At 44.3% G+C, this 21311-nt stretch overlaps 1 protein-coding gene across 1 annotated transcript in view; it reads right to left on the bottom strand.

The window, feature by feature from the left end:
* The window catches only part of LOC126183761 (retrotransposon-like protein 1), a 332033-nt gene that overhangs the window by 61451 nt on the left and 249271 nt on the right, over positions 1–21311 (bottom strand). Inside the window, exon 3 of the mRNA XM_049925989.1 lies at positions 11636–11871. Within this exon, the coding sequence (XP_049781946.1) occupies positions 11636–11871 (236 nt within the window). The remainder of the gene's footprint in view (positions 1–11635; positions 11872–21311) is intronic.

The raw sequence follows: 21311 nt of genomic DNA, 5'->3' as shown, positions 1-21311 counted from the left end.
AGTATTTGTAGTATCTCTTCCGCATCGCTTTCATTTAGTGATTCACTTTTATTATACTCCTGTGAGAAATTATATAGATATTGATGGAATTAAGTCTTCATCCTTTAAGGGGATGTCACGACAAATTTCTTCTCCATTTTTTTAAAAAGCTCACAGTAATTCCTTTCCCAACTTAAGACAGCTTCTTTCAGGAAAAAGGAACGCTTCAGTGTGCATATCGTTCCTTTATTACCCTTCACACGCTCTAGATGTGCAGTCGAGTGAACACTAGCCTACCCAGAAACTGGTCTACCAGGTGCTACTGAGTCTCCTGCAATCATCTTCAAATATGAACTCCAACAATCCAGGATTCTCTATCTGAGAAGGAGACCTAGACTCTATTCCAGTTAGTACTGTTACGTATAGAAATTGATTCTTGAGGGGAGAAATTTATGACAAGCAGCCTGTGTGATTTATTGCAGAAACTAAATGAAATCGAAGTCTGACGAAAATTGTCTTAGTATTTTAGCCCAAGAAGCGCTTTTCGCTTCTATTTTTGCCGCAATCCATCTACGAGGGTTCGAACTTAAATAGTGGCAACTACACTCTTGGAAATGGAAAAAAGAACACATTGACACCGGTGTGTCAGACCCACCATACTTGCTCCGGACACTGCGAGAGGGCTGTACAAGCAATGATCACACGCACGGCACAGCGGACACACCAGGAACCGCGGTGTTGGCCGTCGAATGGCGCTAGCTGCGCAGCATTTGTGCACCGCCGCCGTCAGTGTCAGCCAGTTTGCCGTGGCATACGGAGCTCCATCGCAGTCTTTAACACTGGTAGCATGCCGCGACAGCGTGGACGTGAACCGTATGTGCAGTTGACGGACTTTGAGCGAGGGCGTGTAGTGGGCATGCGGGAGGCCGGGTGGACGTACCGCCGAATTGCTCAACACGTGGGGCGTGAGGTCTCCACAGTACATCGATGTTGTCGCCAGTGGTCGGCGGAAGGTGCACGTGCCCGTCGACCTGGGACCGGACCGCAGCGACGCACGGATGCACGCCAAGACCGTAGGATCCTACGCAGTGCCGTAGGGGACCGCACCGCCACTTCCCAGCAAATTAGGGACACTGTTGCTCCTGGGGTATCGGCGAGGACCATTCGCAACCGTCTCCATGAAGCTGGGCTACGGTCCCGCACACCGTTAGGCCGTCTTCCGCTCACGCCCCAACATCGTGCAGCCCGCCTCCAGTGGTGTCGCGACAGGCGTGAATGGAGGGACGAATGGAGATGTGTCGTCGTCAGCGATGAGAGTCGCTTCTGCCTTGGTGCCAATGATGGTCGTATGCGTGTTTGGCGCCGTGCAGGTGAGCGCCACAATCAGGACTGCATACGACCGAGGCACACAGGGCCAACACCCGGCATCATGGTGTGGGGAGCGATCTCCTACACTGGCCGTACACCACTGGTGATCGTCGAGGGGACACTGAATAGTGCACGGTACATCAAAACCGTCATCGAACCCATCGTTCTACCATTCCTAGACCGGCAAGGGAACGTGCTGTTCCAACAGGACAATGCACGTCCGCATGTATCCCGTGCCACTCAACGTGCTCTAGAAGGTGTAAGTCAACTACCCTGGCCAGCAAGATTTCCGGATCTGTCCCCCATTGAGCATGTTTGGGACTGGATGAAGCGTCGTCTCACACGGTCTGCACGTCCAGCACGAACGCTGGTCCAACTGAGGCGCCAGGTGGAAATGGCATGGCAAGCCGTTCCACAGGACTACATCCAGCATCTCTACGATCGTCTCCATGGGAGAATAGCAGCCTGCATTGCTGCGAAAGGTGGATATACACTGTACTAGTGCCGACATTGTGCATGCTCTGTTGCCTGTGTCTATGTGCCTGTGGTTCTGTCAGTGTGATCATGTGATGTATCTGACCCCAGGAATGTGTCAATAAAGTTTCCCCTTCCTGGGACAATGAATTCACGGTGTTCTTATTTCAATTTCCAGGAGTGTATTTATTCACAACCGATACAAAAGAGTTACATGTTTGCACCTGTTACTGTCCTTCAAGTAGTCACCAGCATTGTGTCGAACCCGTTTCCAGCGATGTGGAAGACGTAGTATACCGTTAGCAGAGCCTGTTCTGTTGATGGTGCGAATGGAGCGGTCTACTGCCTGTCGATTCTCTGGAACAGTTCTGAAACTAAAGTGGTTCCTTCATCTTCGGAATCAAGTCAAAGTCACAATAACTTAAGTCGTATTACTGCTCGTTTTTGGAGCCTCACCTGCGACCAGCTTTGCGAAAGAAGCGGGGACACTTTTTGCGCAACTCACCCATCATTTTGCGCGACAATGCGCGGGCGCATACAGCGCCAGCTCTAGCTGCTCTGTTCGATCGATGGGACTGGGAAGTACTGTACCGTCCACCATACTCCCCAGACTTAAGTCCTTGTGACTTTGATTTGATTCCGAAGATGAAGGAACCACTTCGTGGCATTCGCTTCAGAACAGGCTCTGCTAACGGTATACTACGCCTTCCACATCCCTGGCAACGGGTTCTACACAACGCTGGACTACTTTGAAGGACAGTAACAAGTGCAAACATGTAACTCTTTTGTATCGGTTGTGAATAAGTAGTTGTCACTATTTAAGTTCCAACCATCGTAGGTTAGCTGATGAAGCTGACCTATCATTACCTGTCAAAAAAGCGAACCTAAACTGTCATTGAATGCTGTTTGTAAGACTGAAAAGTAAAAGTGACGGTGGCGTACGATATTAGATAATTTTTCTTAAACTGCTATTCGAGCAGTCCCACACGTCATGGTTTTGCACTACCAGGTAGAAGCGTCACACATTTGTTTTATCACTGAGTACTGCCCAAATCCGAAAAGCAAAAAGTTCTGCTTGCAAGCTTGGGTGTAGTAGGACTACACACACAAAGCTACAGTGTAACTTGGATGTACTATTTATTTAAATATAAATCTTGTAGGAAAAGCTGATTCTGAGTAAATTGTTGGGTGCATGATATAGTCAGGAGTTCTAATTACGTGTTGCACGTTAGTCGCAGGACAACCAGTGGAGGATGGAATGTATGACTTTAGGTGTTGTAGAATCGGCCATGGTCAGGCGTAGAGTTTAATAAAGCTTGCATTTTCATTGAGGCTTACTATTCGCACTCCCTAAATGCTATAACTACCTATTCTCGTCTTTCGTTTTTGTGGGTACTGAGCTGGCCAAGGGATCCTGCTTTTGCTCTTAAGAGATCGCTGCGATAGCAGACTGATGACTGACGTACTACTTTCAGGAGTTTTTTTGTACAAAAGCTTGACGATTTTGTGAATAATGGTACAACGCGATTTTTCTAGCAATGAATGGCCAGATAAATTTGTATAACAGGGATTCGTCAGGAACTCTATATGATCCCGTATTCCAGTCTACGCACTGTATTCTAAAAGCAACAGAGAAATAGACTGCATGTGAAGTGGAAAATATCACTACTTAGAGGCAGACATGACAGGCAAATACACATGGAATTACCTGCAGAACACCGGTTGATGAAGAAGAGTATGTCAAATAGACGATATACAACCATTAATCGGCTGAAGTCGAAATATTGTGGTTTCGGAAAGCATCTGTGTAGAACTGGTGGAACAGATAACTCTAATTATGAATGTGGGGATGTGGAAGAAATTAACGATACTTTTATGGGTGCCTCTCACTGGTCACCATTCCGATAGAAACGGACTGTTTAACAATTTTCTACACAATCGAACAGCTTCTCGACGATGTATGTTTCTCTACCTAGCGCCGAAAGTATCAGTCTCATGAGATGCCATCTGTACAGTTCAATATTACTGCAGACCCAACAGCGATAAGCACGCGTAAGACTAAGGACTCAATGGATGCAGTGATTTTCAGAGAAGACTCAACACCTACAAACAAACTACTTTTCGTTTATTAACGACTCATTTAGATGTCTTGTCCGAATATAAAGACATACGTAAAGTGTGGACTATTGTATGTATTTAAAAATATTGCTAATTGTTAATCTCAATGTTAACCCAAGAGAGAGAGAGTTTGTACTTATCAATGGTTCTTTTGTCAGAATAACTCCAGGCAAAAAATTGAAAAGAAAGGGAAAAGTGCTGTACCTCAGACAATAAACGCAAGCAAAGACTTCGAATTCTTTCATTTAACGATGTTATGTACAGACTGTACCCAATAGACAGCTACCATCTTTGTACCTATTCCCAGCATCACTGGAGACGGAATAGTGACTAATGTTTCAGTTAGGGTATTTAACACAGGACAGGATGTCAGAGTGCTTTTCGGGTAGTAACCAACAATAGATTTGTATAAGGGAGTGATAAAAGTAAACCAAACACTACAGTAGTAGCTGTGGAACCGTTCCGATTGAAATCCTGGTCATGTAAACGTAAAGCCAACCATTTATGGCTACGTTACATCACCCTTGCCAAATCAAGAAAAGCTGTTACCTGCTGGTAGCAGATACTGAAGATCCTGGGAAACAACGCTACTTTTCTAATTATCACAGTAATGAATAATCTGAAGAGACTGTCATGATTTTTTTTTTGCCTTTTTGTAAATGCACTGCAGAATTAAAATTCTGTCAACAGTTTAAGAGAACCATGTTATTCAACATTCGAAAACCAGCTAGTAAAAAAGAGTGGCATAGTATTCCGTCTTAAAACCTGAAATAGCCCAATCTATGGGTCTACATGTATATCGCACTGGATAATTCTTCCAAGATCTTAACCAGCAATTGCTGTGTGCCATATTTGGCTTTTTTGTTCTTCAGGATAGTGAGGAAAACGTATGGTGACTGCTGTTATACTCAGTTCATTATTTTAAGGTAATAATAGAAATAACTACATGTTTCTAAAAAGCTAAAAAATTTTGCTTCTGTAAGTTCAATAACTTTTACATAACGTCTATTATTCGGAAAAATATGTCCCATTATCCATTTCACTATTGTCATAGTGTAAATAATCAATGTGCTTCGAAGGACATAAAAATAAAACTATAAAAAGCTTGTGTGGAAGTGCCTGCACTTTAACAAGAGTTTTGAATGTGCACATTAACTTGAACAGCCCTTTCGTGACGCCACGGCCTACTTTGTAAATAAAACCGTTTAGACTGCTTAATATATATGTTTCTTTATAACCTCATTTCGCCTACCGCCATCATCAGGTCAAAACTTAGAAGCTGTAAAAGAACGTTCAGTGTCAGTATCAATAAAACATTTTATCGATACAGACACTGAACGTTGTGCCACAAGTTTTAAGTTTTGGTCTGATGATGGCGGTAGCCGAACCGATGTTATAAATAAAAACATATATTAAACAATCTAAATGGTTTATATCACAAAAGTTTCACAATGATCGCACACTAATTCAGGAAACTTATTTTCTTTAGTAATAGCATTTTATGACTGTCACAACTGCACCCATCTGAATCGTGTTTGAAGTTAGGAGGAAAATTTTTAATGTAACGAAGAGCTCTGGGTTTCGCATGCTGCAGATTGAAATATATAATCGGGTAATGTTTTTTATTTATTTTTGTTTGGTTTTTAAGCTGTGCAGGGTGTTTGTAACTTTCCCTTATAAGCTCCTTCGACGTGCAGATGGCGCTGTGTAGATAATCGTTTGAATAGGAATTCATTTCCGGAGATATATCGTTTCTGTGCTGCATTAATAAACACGCAAACCGGAGAGTTGGACTCCTCTGCCAATGCTCGGTGCAACAGCCGCAACCGTCCTACGTTGACCGGTAATTACTGCATTTGTACGAAGGCTATTCGGAAAGTAAGGTCCGATCTGTCGCGAAATGGAAGCGACAGTGAAAATCCAAAATGTTTTGTTTGCAACAGTTAGCTACGCCCTCCGGCTACTTCTCTACATAGTCGCCGCTCCGACTGAGACATTTTTCGTACCATTCTACTAACTTTCTAATAGCCTCGTCATAGACCGCAGCCGCCCACGCTTTTTGCCAATTCTCTACGCTGATCTGCAGCATGTTTTATGTGTCAAAATGTTGTCTTCACAACCCGCGGTTCATGTGAGCAGAGATGAAAATCAGAGGGAGTCACGATCGAGCTGTATGGTGGATAATGGAATACTTCCCATCGGAAACGCTGCAGTATGCGACCGAGGATTGTCATGAAGAAGGAAATGAATGGCAGTTTGGTTCTCTGGGCTGCATGAAATTAGGCGAAATCTCTCACACGCATTCAAACTACAGGGTGATTCAAAAACAATACCACAACTTTAGGAATTTAAAACTCTGCAACGACAAAAGACAGAGCTAAGCACTATCTGTCGGCGAATTAAGGGAGTTATAAAGTTTCATTTAGTTGTACATTTGTTCGCTTGAGGCGCTGTTGACTAGGCGTCAGCATCAGTTGATGCTAAGATGGCGACCGCTCAACAGAAAGCTTTTTGTGTTATTGAGTACGGCAGAAGTGAATCGACGACAGTTGTTCAGCGTGCATTTCGAACGAAGTATGGTGTTAAACCTCCTGATAGGTGGTGTATTAAACGTTGGTATAAACAGTTTACAGAGAATGGGTGTTTGTGCAAAGGGAAAAAGTTCTGGACGGCCGAGAACGAGTGATGAAAATGTAGCACGCATCCAGCAAGCATTTGTTCGCAGCCCAGGAAAATCGACTCGCAGAGCTAGCAGAGAGCTGCAAATTCCACAATCAACTGTATGGAGAGTCCTACGAAAAAGGTTAGTTATAAAACCTTATCGTCTGAAATTGGTTCAAGCACTGTCTGCAGCTGATAAGATTAAAAGAATCGATTTCTGTGATTTTATCCTTGCTCAAATGGAAGCAGATGAATCTTTCGTTTCAAAGATTGTGTTTAGTGATGAAGCAACTTTCCACACTAACGGGAAAGTCAACCGTCACAATGTCTGTATATGGGGCACTGAGAATCCGCGGGAAACAACTCAGTATGAACGTACTCGCCTAAGGTGAACGTTTTCTGTGCCATTTCAGCCAATAAAGTTTTTGGTCCCTTTTTCTCCGAAGGTGCTACTGTAAATGGACTACAGTATCTGGAGATGTTAGAGAATTGGCTGTTCCCTCAGCTCGAACAAGAAGCACAACAATTCATATTTTAGCAGGATGGAGCGCCACCACATTGGCACTTATCTGTCCGTAACTACCTGAACGTCAACTACCCGAGGCGATGGATCGGCCGCCAGGCAGCCCGTGACAGAGCACTTCATCACTGGCCTCCAAGAAGCCCTGATCTTACCCCCTGCGATTTTTTCTTATGGGGGTATGTTAAGGATATGGTGTTTCGGCCACCTCTCCGAGCCACCATTGATGATTTGAAACGAGAAATAACAGCAGCTATCCAAACTGTTACGCCTGATATGCTACAGAGAGTGTGGAACGAGTTGGAGTATCGGTTTGATATTGCTCGAGTGTCTGGAGGGGGCCATATCTCTGAACTTGTTTTTGAGTGAAAAAAAAACCTTTTTAAATACTCTTTGTAATGATGTATAACAGAAGGTTATATTATGTTTCTTTCATTAAATACACATTTTTAAAGTTGTGGTATTCTTTTTGAATCCTCCTGTATTTTCTCGGTATTTTTACGTGCTCACTGTACGCTCAGAATTGAAAAAAAGCGACGTGACGCGATCGACGGGCATACTAGAGACACTATCTAACACGTCTGTGGAAAGCTTCATAGGGTTTTCACTGTGGTATCCATTTCGCGATTGGTCGGATCTTGCTCCCCGAACAGCCCTCGTAACAATAAACTAATGACGTAACAACTGTCAATCCGAAAGGACAAATGAAACATATTACACATTCGTTGACTTTACTTCCTATTACAATTCGCATCCAGTTTCACTAGAACAGCAGAAAACACTAGAGACTTACCATTCTACTTACAAGGGGAGGCCACAACGTTTGGAACGCGGATTTACTAGAAACTTCATACACTCGTAGTACTCCAGGAGGACAACAAAACGTGTAAGCAGTAGCGCGTATTTCTAAAGCGTTACTGACAAAATCACAAGATAATTTCAGCCGTCAAACATATACCTGTGCTTGGCCATTTTTACCATGAAGCGGCGGCAGCCGAGTGGTTAGCGTTCAAGCTCCGTAATCGCTGGATCGAGTCTCGTTCGTCAGATTCTTTTTTTTATTTTCAACACAGTCATTTTCTTTACAATTTATATAACAATTGATATAATGGGAAAATACGTGTAACCGGATGAACTTTTATTAAATTTACACTGTTATTTGGCAGTCTACAAATTTTTATTATCACAAATAATATTCATAACTGTCGACTAGTAAATGACCAAACGTATAAAGTGATACTGAAAATGTATGCTTGTCCGTGTCTACAAAATTGTTCGTATTTAATCGAAAGAGAACGAGAAATTGCTTCTCGTGAAGACGCTATTAAAATACACTCGATACAGCATGACCAATTATCAGCGCCAATATTTAAGGAAATACTGCGTTATGCGTGGTTTGTTTCCAAATTATCGGCTGAAAGAGAGGTTTTTGAAAATGTTAACGAGGTTTGTTTTCCACAGAAAACATCAAAAGATCTTGTGTATGCGGAAACATAGCATTTATTCAATGCAGCTGGAGCCGTTTAACTTTATGTTTTCCATGTTTTTACGAAAAATACCATCCTGCAACTTGTACTCGTAATGTCGAAAGCGACGATTAATTGTACATCTTTCGAAAGCCGTCTGTGCCGGTCAAAACTTGCAGGTAGGAAGTCATTTCAGGTTCCTTCCAAGTATAAGGGATTTCTCGAAACACGTACAAGCATAAATTTTCAGTATCCCTTTATGCGTTTGGTCGTTTACTAGTCGATAGTTATGAATATCATATTATTTGTGATGGTAAAAATTTGTAGACTGCCAAATAACATTGTGAATTTAATAAAAATTCATGCGATTATACGTATTTTCCCCCTTATATCAATTTTAATATAAATAGTAAAGGAAATGACTGTGTTGAAAATAAGAAAAACTGACGAACGGGACTCGATCCAGCGATTACCTGGCTTGAACGATAACCACTTCAAAAAAATCTCATTTTGTTCGTTTACGTTCGTTGCATCTGCTCGGGGCGGACGTCGCAATACACCCGTTTCAGTTCGTCGTTGATCCATGAGCTCAGTTTTTTTATTACAGAGAGCAGTTAACCCTCCTTTTTATCTTTTTTTGCATTTTGTTCGTTGTTGATCGTTGTGTTCGGTCGTTGCGGATATCACAAGACATCCGTTCAAGTTCGTTGTTGATCCTTTCACTCAGTTTTTTGTATTACACCCTCTGACCTAACACGTTGAGTTACCGTGCCGACACCACTCGGCTGCCCCCGCTTCATGGTAAAAATGGCCACGCACAGGTATATATATATTTGACGAGCAAAATTATCATGTGATTTTCTCAGTAACGATTGAGAAGTACGCGCTACTGCTTACACATTTTGTTGTCCTCATGGAGTACTACGAGTGTACGAAGTTTCCAGTAAATCCGCGTTCCAAACGTCGTAGCCTCACCTTGTTAGTTGACTAGAAGTTTAATAACTACCAGAATCGCGTTACATTACTCTAACTTTTTCACAAAATAAATGCTGTAGTGTGCAATGCGTTACTTCACGTGCTTGATCATGCAGTGCGGCAAGAGTATGATCCCGAAAATAGCGCCTATTCGAAGCATTATCTGTCCACAGCCCTCTACGAGCACGGGGAACTTTTCAGGGAAATTTCGAACACCCTGCTAGTACACTACTGGCCATTAAAATTGCTACACCAAGAAGAAATGTAGATGATAAACGGGTATTCATTGGACAAATATATCATACTAGAACTGACATGTGATTACATTTTCACGAAATTTGGGTGCATAGGGTCCCGAGGAATCAGTACCCAGAACAACCACCTCTGGCCGTAATAACGGCCTTGATACGTCTGGCATTGAGTCAAACAGAGCTTGGATGGCGTGTACAGGTACAGCTGCCCATGCAGCTTCAACACGACACTACAGTTCATCAAGAGTAGTGACTGGCGTATTGTGACGAGCCAGTTGCTCGGCCACCATTGACCAGACGTTTTCAATTCGTGAGAGATCTGGAGAATGTGCTGACCACGGGAGCAGTCGAACATTTTCTGTATCCAGAAAGGCCCGTACAGGACCTGCAACATGCGGTCGTGTATTACCCTGCTGAAATGTAACGTCAAATGTTCAAATTGCCGTCAATGTGAACAAGAGGTGACCGAGACAGTAACCAATGGCACCCCATACCATCACGCCGTGTGATACGCCAGTATGGCGATGACGAATACACGCTTCCAATGTACGTTCGCCGCGATGTCGCCAGACACGGATGCGACCATCATGATGTTGTAAACAGAACCTGGGTTCATCCGAAAAAATGACGTTTTGCCATTCGTGCACCCAGGTTCGTCGTTAAGTACGCCATCGAAGGCGCTCCTGTCTGTGATGCAGCGTCAAGGGTAACTGCAGCCACCGTCTCCGAGCTGATAGTCCATGCTGCTGCAAACGTCGTCGAACTGTTCGCGCAGATGGTTGTTGTCTTGCAAACGTCCCCATCTGTTGACTCAGGGATCGAGACGTGGCTGCACGATCCGTTACAGCCATACGGATAAGATGCCTGTCATCTCGACTGCTACTGATACGAGGCCGTTGGGATCCAGCACGGCGTTCTGTATTACCCTCCCGAACCCACCGATTCCATATTCTGCCAACAGTCATTGTATCTCGACCAACGCGAGCAGCAGTGTCGCGATACGTTAAACCGCAATCGCGATAGGCTACACTCCGACGTTTATCAAAGTCGGAAACGTGATGGTACGCATTTCTCCTCCTTACACGAGGCATCACAACAACGTTTCACCAGGCAACGCCGGTCAACTGCTGTTTGTGTATGAGAAATCGTTTGGAAATTTTCCTCATGTCAGCACGTTGTAGGTGTCACCACCGGCGCCAACCTTGTGTTGCTCTGAAAAACTAATCATTTGCATATCACAGCATCTTCTTCCTGTCGGTTAAATTTCGCGTCTGTAGCACGTCATCTTCGCGGTGTAGCAATTTTAATGGACAGTAGTGTATTTTTTGCTTTTGGTGTCATTGAAATTGAGGAAGATTTAGCAAGAGCTGTCAAGTTTGCTTTATTTCGGAAAGAAAACTTACGAGTGGGTGCACAGAACTGCGATACTTACGTTGGAGACGAGGTACGCTGTGTCTGCTTTCTGGTCGTCAACGGGTTGCTTCACCGTTTCGTTCGAAACGCGACCACAGACATTCGAACGTTTTCCCTGCTCCTCTAAAAGCAACTGTTCCAGGTTACCTCCGACGGGAAATAGTGGGTAATGGCCTACGGAAGCGCACACGTCCGGTTCTCTAGGTGGGTGGGTGACATTCGCGCTTCCGGCAGCGTCCGCCAGGGGGCTAGCAACGCTCCGAGCAGAGCCGTTCTCCGATTGGTTAGGGCCGGGAGGGGTGTGGTACTCGTCCGGCTCGGGGAGCTCGTCGAGCTGGAAGAGCGCGCGCACGCGCGGCGGGGGGCTGGGGCTGGCGCTAGCGTCGCGGAAGCAGAGGCCGGCGCGGCACCTGGGCCCGCCGACGCGCGCGCACAGCTCGTGCACGCGGTGCGCCGCCACCAGCTCGGCCGCGATGCGCTCCGCCGGCTCCCCCTCCTCCTCGCCGTCCTCCGTCTCGCCGCTCAGCTCCCGCGACATCTTCTGCTGGTTCCGCGCGTTCTCCGCCACCGTGCCGTTGCCGTCGCTCTCGTGCTCCTGCTCCTGCTCCTGCTCCTGCTCCAGCTCACCCTCTTCCTCGTTCTCCTCCTGCAAACAAATTTGTATCGCTGAAGCTAACTTACTAAAGTGCGCGTCATTTACGACGGCGGCCGAGTTTAGGTTCTTTTTGCGCATCTTACGTCACAGAACTAGGTGTGCGCGACCCCGCTGGCGCGCCGCCTACGCCAAGAGATAAAGAGTGTTTACATAGCACAACTGTTGCATCCTTGAGCCTCCGGTTCTAGATGTACCCTTGTCCGGTTAATGGTTGACGCTACAGATCTTTATTTATGGAAATATAAAGTGCAATCAGCTACAAATTTTACATGTTCACATACACCTTTACGTTTAACCCAAATAAATACAGACTCATTTTGATTAATTTTTCTCTTACTACGTGTATACAAGACAAGAGGAGATGTTGAGTCATAAGCTGATTTACCAAAATCTTTACTACCAATTTCAAACATATGATAAGTACGATAGGCAATTACATCTCTGTCACAAAAACTTTCAAGACCAGGTACACTGGAAACTCCGCTACCACCTCTTCCTATGGCAACGGTGAAATTAAGAGAACATCCAAGAAATACGCAGGGTCCATCGACGAGGGCATGGGCTGCAACACTCTTCACTGGAATGCGATTCTTCTTGTCTCCTGATGTTGTTGTAAGTTGTTCTGTCTACAAAACTATAGAAAATATTGAACTTACAACAACATCAGGAGACAAGAAGAATCGCATTCCAGTGAAGAGTGTTGCAGCCCATGCCGTCGCCGATGGACCCTGCGTATTTCTTGGATGTTCTCTTAATTTCAGCTAGGATGTAAACGACACTTTTTCACATGGAAATGGATGGTTCACCGTTGCCATAGTAAGAGGTGGTAGCGGAGTTTCCAGTGTACCTGGTCTTGAAAGTTTTTGTGATAGAGATGTAATTGCCTATCAGGCAATGAACAGAGAACGACGTTGCCAGAGCTCGACTGCAGTGCAGAGCACGGACGAGTGTTTTCAGTTTTAGAAACGTTCCGTCATAAATAAAGTAATTGAACAAAAGCAATGTCTTGATAGCAGATTTTCTTTTATAGAAAGTTTGGAAAAAGCATTCTTTATACCAATTGCTTCATATTCTATTAATTAATTAAACCAAACAAGCAATAAGCCTCCCAAATCAGGAGATAGCAAGGAAAGGTGTTTGTATCATTCTCACTAACCGCTTTTCGCAATAAAGAACAGCGGTAATTGTTTATTTCCTATTGTACTTCGACGAAACGTGAGTAATTCATAGTCATACCAACAGTGTTTGTCGGTATTTTGCGTGATATTTTAAAGTCCTCCGGGAGGCTTATTGAATGACGAGCTGCGTTAGCGTAATGGTGAAAAAGTTGGGCTGCTAAGCGAAAGATGCGCCGGCACAAACAACATCGAATTGTTTTACTTCATGAATTTTATTCGTTTGAATGTAATTTTTTAAAATTTCTAGTGGCAACTAAAATCGACCATACGGAAAGTATACGCTATGGACTTTTACCTCTGCAAACTCTTCAAAATTTCGTGCAATGGTTTACTACACCTAATGCTGCACAATAATTGCGTTGAACATCGAAACAAAATTAAGTCATCTATGGGGGGAAGGTATCAGTCAAGAAGACGTGTAAAAATCAAATTTTTGGGCCAAATAGTTTTTGTGAAGTCGAATGATAAAGTGTGTCAAAGCAGTCGAAACACCATGTGTCTGCACAGCGCGGAATGCGGGGAGCACGTCTCTGTAGCAGCGAGAGGGTTAATCCGGCCGTGGTGACTTTACTTCATAAACTGTGCGCTCCCCCCTAAACGTAAGTTTGTGAACTAAACTATGGCGCTGCTTCTCTTGGCGCGTGCAACTGGCAACTCAGCAATCTTCCACGTCTGGGCGGGCATGCTCGAATCGCCAAGATAAAAGAATTGAACTACAGTAGTCGGATAAGTGTAAAAAGAATGATTTGAATCGTCGATGCAGAGGCCTTATTTTAACCGATATACACTGACGAATAAAAACTGCAACACCGAGAAATAATTAATGTAGAGTAATGAAATTTCCGAAATAGATTTGTCTAGGTAACATATTTAAGTGATTAACATTGCAAGAACACAGGTTAATGCAAGCGCGAGATAAGCCGTTGCAAATATGAAATTCTAGTACATTAATAACCACTGTAACTGCCAGAATGTTGGATAAAAGCATGCAAATGTGCATGCATTACGTTGTACAGGAGTCGCATGTCCATTTCTTGTATGGATTTCCATGTCTGTTGCACTTGGCCGGTCAATACAGGGACAGTCAATGCTGTTTGTAGATAACGGTTTTGTTGGGCGATGGTGTCAATATGTGCTCGATTGGAGGACAGCAGGCCAAGGCAACATTTCCAGGCTCCGTTGACCATGTTGGGTTAGAACAGCGGTATGTAGGCGACCGTTATCCTGTTGGAAAACACCCTCAGGAATACTGTTCATGAGTGGCAGCACAGTAGGTTGAATCACCAGATTGACGTATGCAAACGTGCATGCATTACGTTGTACAGGAGTCGCATGTCCATTTCTTGGATGGATTTCCATGTCGGTTTCACATGGTCGATCAATACAGGGACGGTCAATGCTGTTTGTGGATAAAGGTGGAGTTGCTGGGCGATGATGTTCAGTACGTAGACAATGTCGGGTTAGAACATCGGTATGTGGTAGACCGTTATCCTGTTGGAAAGCACCCTCTGGAATGCTGTTCACGAATGGCAGCACAGTAGGTTGAATCTCCAGACTGAGGTACAAATTTGCAGTCAGGTTGTGTGGGATAAACACGAGAGTGTTCCCGCTCTCGTGCGAAATCGTACCCCCGACAATAATTCCAGGTGTAGGTCCAGGGGCCGGAGTGGCCGAACGGTTCTAGCCGCTACAGTCTGGAACCGCGGGACCGCTACAGTCGCAGGTTCGAATCCTGCTTCGGGTATGGATGTGTGTGATGTCCTTAGGTTAGTTAGGTTTAAGTAGTTCTAAGTTCTAGGGGACTGATGACCTCAGAAGTATAGTCCCACAGTGCTCAGAGCCATTTTGTAGGTCCAGGGTGTGTAGCACGCAGGCACGATGGCTGCAGGCCCTCAACTGGCCTGCTCCTAACCAACACGCGGTCAGCACTGGCACCGATGCTGAACCAGCTTTCGGCAGGAATCACAACAAACTTCCATCCTGCCCTCCGATGAGCTCTCTCTTGACACCACTGAGGCCGCAGATGACGGTGGTTTGGAGTCATTGGTATGCAAGCCACAGGGCGTCTGTCTCGGAGCTGTCGTTCAAGTAACCAATTTTTAACAGTTAATTGTGTCACTGTGGCACCAAGTGCTGTTCAGATTCCTGCTACAGATGCAGTGCGACGCGGTGGAGTCATACGCTGAAAATGGTTCGAATGTCTCTAAGCACTAGGGACTTAACATCTGACGTTATCAGTCCCCTAGACTTAGAACTACTTAAACCCAACTAACCTAAAGACATCACACACATCCATGCCCGAGGCAGAATTCGAACCTGCGACCGTAGCAGCAGCGCAATTCCGGACTGAAGGGCCTAGAACCGCTCGGTCACAGCGGCCGGCTCGTGCGCTGAACCCGAAGCTCTTCCTTCTCGTGACCAGCAATCATGTACATTGGCTACACTTCTGCCAAGTCTTTCTGCAATAGCGCGGAAGGAATATCGAGTTTCTCGAAGCCCTATAACACTACCTCGTTCAAATTTAGTGAGCTGTTGGTAACAGCGCTTTGTCGCCTTGAAGGAATTCGTGACTAACATTAACTCACCCCGTTCCGAACGTCACTAACGCTCACTACCATTACATCGTGTACATAAAGCAAACCTGATTTGCATAGTCACAGTGGCACTACCAGCGCCACTCTTATGCAACTGATACGAAATTTCGATATACATCATCTTTCAGCTGTAGAAACACGCCCGCCAACTTTCGTTTATGTTGCCCAACTCCTTCATGACGTTGTGATTTTTTCCGTCAGTGTATGCAGAGGTGCTAATTTTAAATGACTGGTTCAAATGGCTCTGAGCACTATGAGACTCAAATTCTGAGGTCATCAGTCCCCTAGAACTTAGAACTACTTAAACCTAACTAACCTAAGGACAACACACACATCCATGCCCGAGGCAGGATTCGAACCTGCGACCGTAGCGGTCTCGCGGTTCCAGACTGGAGCGCCTAGAACCGCACGGCCACTTCGGCCGGCCAATTTTAAATGAAAAAGCCTTCTGTTGGCAGTTCATACCAAAGTTATACAAAATAAAAATGCAACAAACGAAATTGCGTTTAGGCTACCTTGAGAGTCAAAGCAGCCTGTCCACTCGAGGACTGATGCATAAGAACAGTAAATAAAATTCAATGGTCTTTTAATTATTTTTTCTGTACTACAGGTGGTAAAAATAAAACTGACCCGGAAAATAAAAGCGTGCTGAAAAGTTATGCCCCTGAAATTTCTGTTCTGTTCGCAATATTGGCTGAGGTATAACATGTGAGGAATATTACTCGGTCGACTTTCCCCTTCACTGGCGCAAGTTGAAACACTCTGGCTATAGAGGGTTTCGAGTTGTAGCGTGTAATATGACGGTGTGTAACAACACAATGTCGGTGCGTCGGAAACAGCGTGCAGCTAACGAGATACTAACACACATGGGGCACCCTCTCTTTCAGCATGATAATGCCAGACCATAAACGAGCAGTATGCAATCTGTAACAGTCCGATGCCTTGGATTCACTGTCATTGATCATCCTCCATATGTCCCGATTTGGTTCCATTCGACTTTCATGTCTCCGAACCTTAAAGAACACCTTCGAGGACTTCGCTTTGATAGTGATGAAGCGATGCAAGCAGAGGTGAGGCTGTGGCTCGATCAACAGAGTCGAACATTCTTGAGTGACGGTATCGACAAACTGGTCTCTCGTTGCGAGAAATTCCTTCGTCGCCAGGGTGACTGTGTTGAGAAATGAACACGTGGACATAAAGAATAAAGATGCACAATGGTAATAAAATTTGTTTTATTTAAAAAGCTTTAAGAGTTTTCACATAAAAATTCGGAGGCATTACTTTTCAGCACACCCTTGTATTTATAAGAGTGAGGCGGTATTGACCCTCGTTAATGAACAGACCTGCCTGTCAATTAAAATACTGGAAACAGTGATTTCGATGCACCAATCGGTTGCTGTTACATAGCTGCGCGTGTGCATCTTTCACGTACTTTTTCCCAAGTACTTTGCTGCGTCGATACGTTCGAGTGAGTAAGAGGAACAGAAGTTTTAGCGACCGGTAAAGGTACAAATCCTTTTTGGCATTGCTTCAACACGATAGTTCCACAAGTCCCCCTTTTACAGATAAACTGCGTTGAGGTTCTGTAGGAGTTTCTTCCAGGCTGCCCTTCATTCGATCAGTGTTTTCTGGTGTTCCAACTCTTTTCGGATAGTTGTAGTTTTTATTCACTACAGAGCCCGTTTCGCGGCATCTTCCCACTAAGATCTGCATTGCAAACTTTGCTGGAGGTTTTGCCAAAAATGTCCAGTCTGAAATTCTTGCACAAACAGTTCTAGACACGTTTTTCACGAACTGTGTTTCACGTAACAGTCGACCATGAACACGGCCTGTTTTATTGTGAACACTATTTTGTGTTGCATTTGACTGGTCACTAAACACGTATGCTCTTCTCCTTCACGCAAACGTAATGACATGGTGAAGTACTCGGCACAAAGCATGCAGGAGAAGCGAATGTGCAGGCATTTGACAGCAGCTAATTGCTGGTTCGAAATCACGGTTTCCAGCAATTTCTGTGATTGACAGTTTTCCTCTTGATTAATAAGGGTCGGTTCCGTGTCAGTATTATAAATATTTTCCGAGTCAGTTTTATTTTTCCCACCCCATATAATGATATGTGTGATAATAATATAATGATATGTGTAATAATTAGATAGGTATATGACGTTTTGAGTTCTGACAAATACTATTTGAAGAACTATGGTGGTCACGGCCATGAGGCCCAGAACAGCGCTATGGTGGCATCTGTTCGCTGTTATACCCAGCCAGGAGACACATGTAACGTACTTTAAGATTGAACTTACCACCTATTAAGAAGCTGGCTTTGAAAAGAAAAGAAAAAAGTGTGCTAACTTCCTAGAACGGACAGCATCACATGAGAATCTGGAGAGAGGATCTTCAATGAAAGTGATCAAGACTGTTCCTTGTGTAAATATCATCTCCTCATTGGTCAATATGGTGAATAACGGCTTGTTTAAAGTTTACTCTGAACAGATGAAGAGTAAATTCCACAAACTGAAGAACGCCCTACCTCAAGTTTCAATTCTCTCCCCTACACTCTTCAGTCTATGTATCCACGCCCTGCCAGAGACTGTGCCTCGCATGTATCTATTGGCCTAACGGATCAGTCCCTCAGAGGCAGAAGAAATAGTGGGAACTGACCTGCATGTATTATATGAGTATTTCAGGAGGTGTAGTCTAAAGTCAAACCTACTGAAGATATACAGTAAGTTGCAGCATTACTTCTGAACAACAAATATGGATTCTGCTGTCTGCATGTAATATTTATGGACAATTTATTACAATGTAAAAGCAATCCAAATATCTGGGGCATCACGGTCAGTAGGTCACTAAACTACTGGCAACTTCTGAAAACACGTGCAAAAGCGAACAGGACAATAATACCTAGGTTGGAACTTAAATTGTGGCAACACTGCTGTGGAGACACCATGCAATGGAATCTACATTGTCGCTGATATTTCACGTTGTTGACATACCTACCTTACCTCCGAGCAAATGGACTCGCCCGTCCCACGTCATCGCGTGCGCACAATCGAGGGAAACACAGTCGCTTGTGAACGAGTGGTCTGACGTAACGGTGTCACTATTTTTTCGAAACAGAAACAACGGAGGTGGATCAAGATTGAATGTGCCAGAGGTTGTACAGCACGACAATGTCATCAAGGTCTTCAAGAGGCGTGCAGGGAACTGGCATTGCCGTGCAGAACAGTGGCCATGGGCCACATCGTAGGAGCCGAAACTGAAACGCCAATCCAACGAATGGCGTCATTATGAGTCGTCGCGAAAATCGAAAGTGCGTCAGAGCCCCAGTATGGCGAAAGTTACGGTGATTCTCGTGTGAGACTGTGATGGTGTTACCCTAACGCATTACGTTCCTTCACGGCAGACCGTCAATGCACATTATTACTGGTCGTTTTTGGAGCATCAACTGCGACCAACTTTGCGAAAGAAGCGGCGACGTTTTCTGCGCAACCCACTCATCATTTTGCACGACAATGTGCGAGTACATAGAGGGCAAGCTATGGTTGCTCCGTTCGGTCGATGGGACTGGGAAGTACTTTACCATTCACCATACTCACCGGCCTCAAGTCCATGTGACTTTAATTTGATTCCGAAGATGAAGGAACCACTTCGTGGCATTTTCTTCAAATGGTTCAAATGGCTCTGAGCACTATGGGACTTAACTTCTGAGGTCATCAGTCCCCTAAAACTTAGAACTAATTAAACCTAACTAACCTAAGGACATCACACACATCCATGCCCGAGGCAGGATTCGAACCTGCGACCGTAGCGGTCGCGCGGTTCCAGACTGTAGCACCTAGAACCGCTCGGCCACCCCGGCCGGCGCATTTGCTTCAAAACTGTTCCAGATTCGACAGGCAGTAGACCGCTCCATTCGCACCGTCAACAGAACAGGCTCTGCTAACGGTATACTACGGCTTCCACATCGCTGGAAACGGGTTCGACACAATGCTGGTGACTACTTGAAGGACAGTAACAGGTGCAAACATGTAACTCTTTTGTACCGGTTGTGAATAAATAATTGTCACTATTTAAGTTCCAACCCTCGTATATTGTAAATGTAACTGGAACTTTTTGGGGATGCGACGCAAACACTTTGAGAACAACAACACTGATTTTAGTTTATTCATTAGATGAGTATTAATCAGACGTATGGCTCAACAGTTCTTAAATTCACCTAGTAGCGCTTCAACTTCGACAGGGCGTGCACACTGCATCAGGCATGGTTCTGTCTTCGCCTGCTCAACGGCTTCCGTCAGTAAGCAACATCACTCTACATTCCGTCGGAAGACACAGGCTCTCATTCCGTCGGAAGACACAGGCTCTCATTCCGTTGGAATAAGGATAAAAATGAATAATTTTCTACCCGTACATAATATTATCACGTCCTAACCAGAATCCAGCCGGCCGTTGTGGCCGTGCGGTTAAAGGCGCTTCAGTCTGGAACCGCGTGACCGCTACGGTCGCAGGTTCGAATCCTGCCTCGGGCATGGATGTGTGTGATGTCCTTAGGTTAGTTAGGTTTAATTAGTTCTAAGTTCTAGGCGACTGATGACCTCAGAAGTTAAGTCGCATAGTGCTCAGAGCAATTTGAACCATTTTGAACTAGAATCCAGTCCAAATTCAAATGTAACCGAACGAGGAGGCGCAGTGAGCACGCTGGACCAGCATTAGGGAGGATGACGGTTCAGATCCCCCTCTGGTCATCGACATTTAGGTTTCCCTAAGTTACTTAAGGCAAATGCCGCGATGGTTATTTTGAAAGGACACGGCCGACTTCCTTATCCATCCTTCCCTGAAACGAGCTGCTGCTCCATCTCTAATGACTCTGAATCATGGCGACACTTGGTGTTTTTCACTTTAATAAGCCATTGTCAAAGCTGAAATAAGCGTGTGTGTGTGTGTGTGTGTGTGTGTGTGTGTGTGTGTGTGTGTGTGTGTTGATTGTATATGTTTACTGCATATAGTGATGCCAATTGTCGCTGCGTGGTCCTTGCTGATTTACAAGCAAAAACGAGTTGAAGCCAGCTAGCATTGAATCAAATAACGTATCTATTCGACAGGGCTCATTAACGTGTCTCAGTAACATGAGTTGGAATATAATTAGATAGTGTGGATAGCAATTCTAGCAGTCAAATTAAAGCAGTAGGTCATTATATTTTCAGCTGGTACTTTCTTTGCAAATATTTGAAACTATTGGTGTGTTTTATTTCTTTGAAAGTGAGAATCTGCCAACTTCACACTCGTTATTTACATATTTAATGTGAAAAGTACTTAACAATAATCTCCCCCAACGGTAAATAAGAGTGCTTGTGAAACGATGTTCTAATTAAAGTAACTGAAAAAATGAGAATAAACAGCAGCAGGAACCCTCCTGTAATGGTACAAGAAAGGATTTCATCTGAATATGTACGAGTACATTAACTAGAGACATTCTTGATTGGAAAAGAGGCCTCCTAAAATAACTAGCTTGTAAATTTTCTTTTATGCTTTATGGATGGCTGAGGCTAAGTTACCTTTTAATTCTTATTCAAATGTATCAGTCTTTTCTATGATTCTTATTATGAGTGGTAGGTTATTTTACCAGGTCCACGCATTTTCAATATTTATTCGCATT

The sequence above is a fragment of the Schistocerca cancellata genome, chromosome 4 (assembly GCF_023864275.1).
Source record: "Schistocerca cancellata isolate TAMUIC-IGC-003103 chromosome 4, iqSchCanc2.1, whole genome shotgun sequence".
Taxonomy (NCBI): Eukaryota; Metazoa; Arthropoda; class Insecta; order Orthoptera; family Acrididae; genus Schistocerca; species Schistocerca cancellata.
This window is presented reverse-complemented; position numbering and strand designations above follow the sequence as displayed.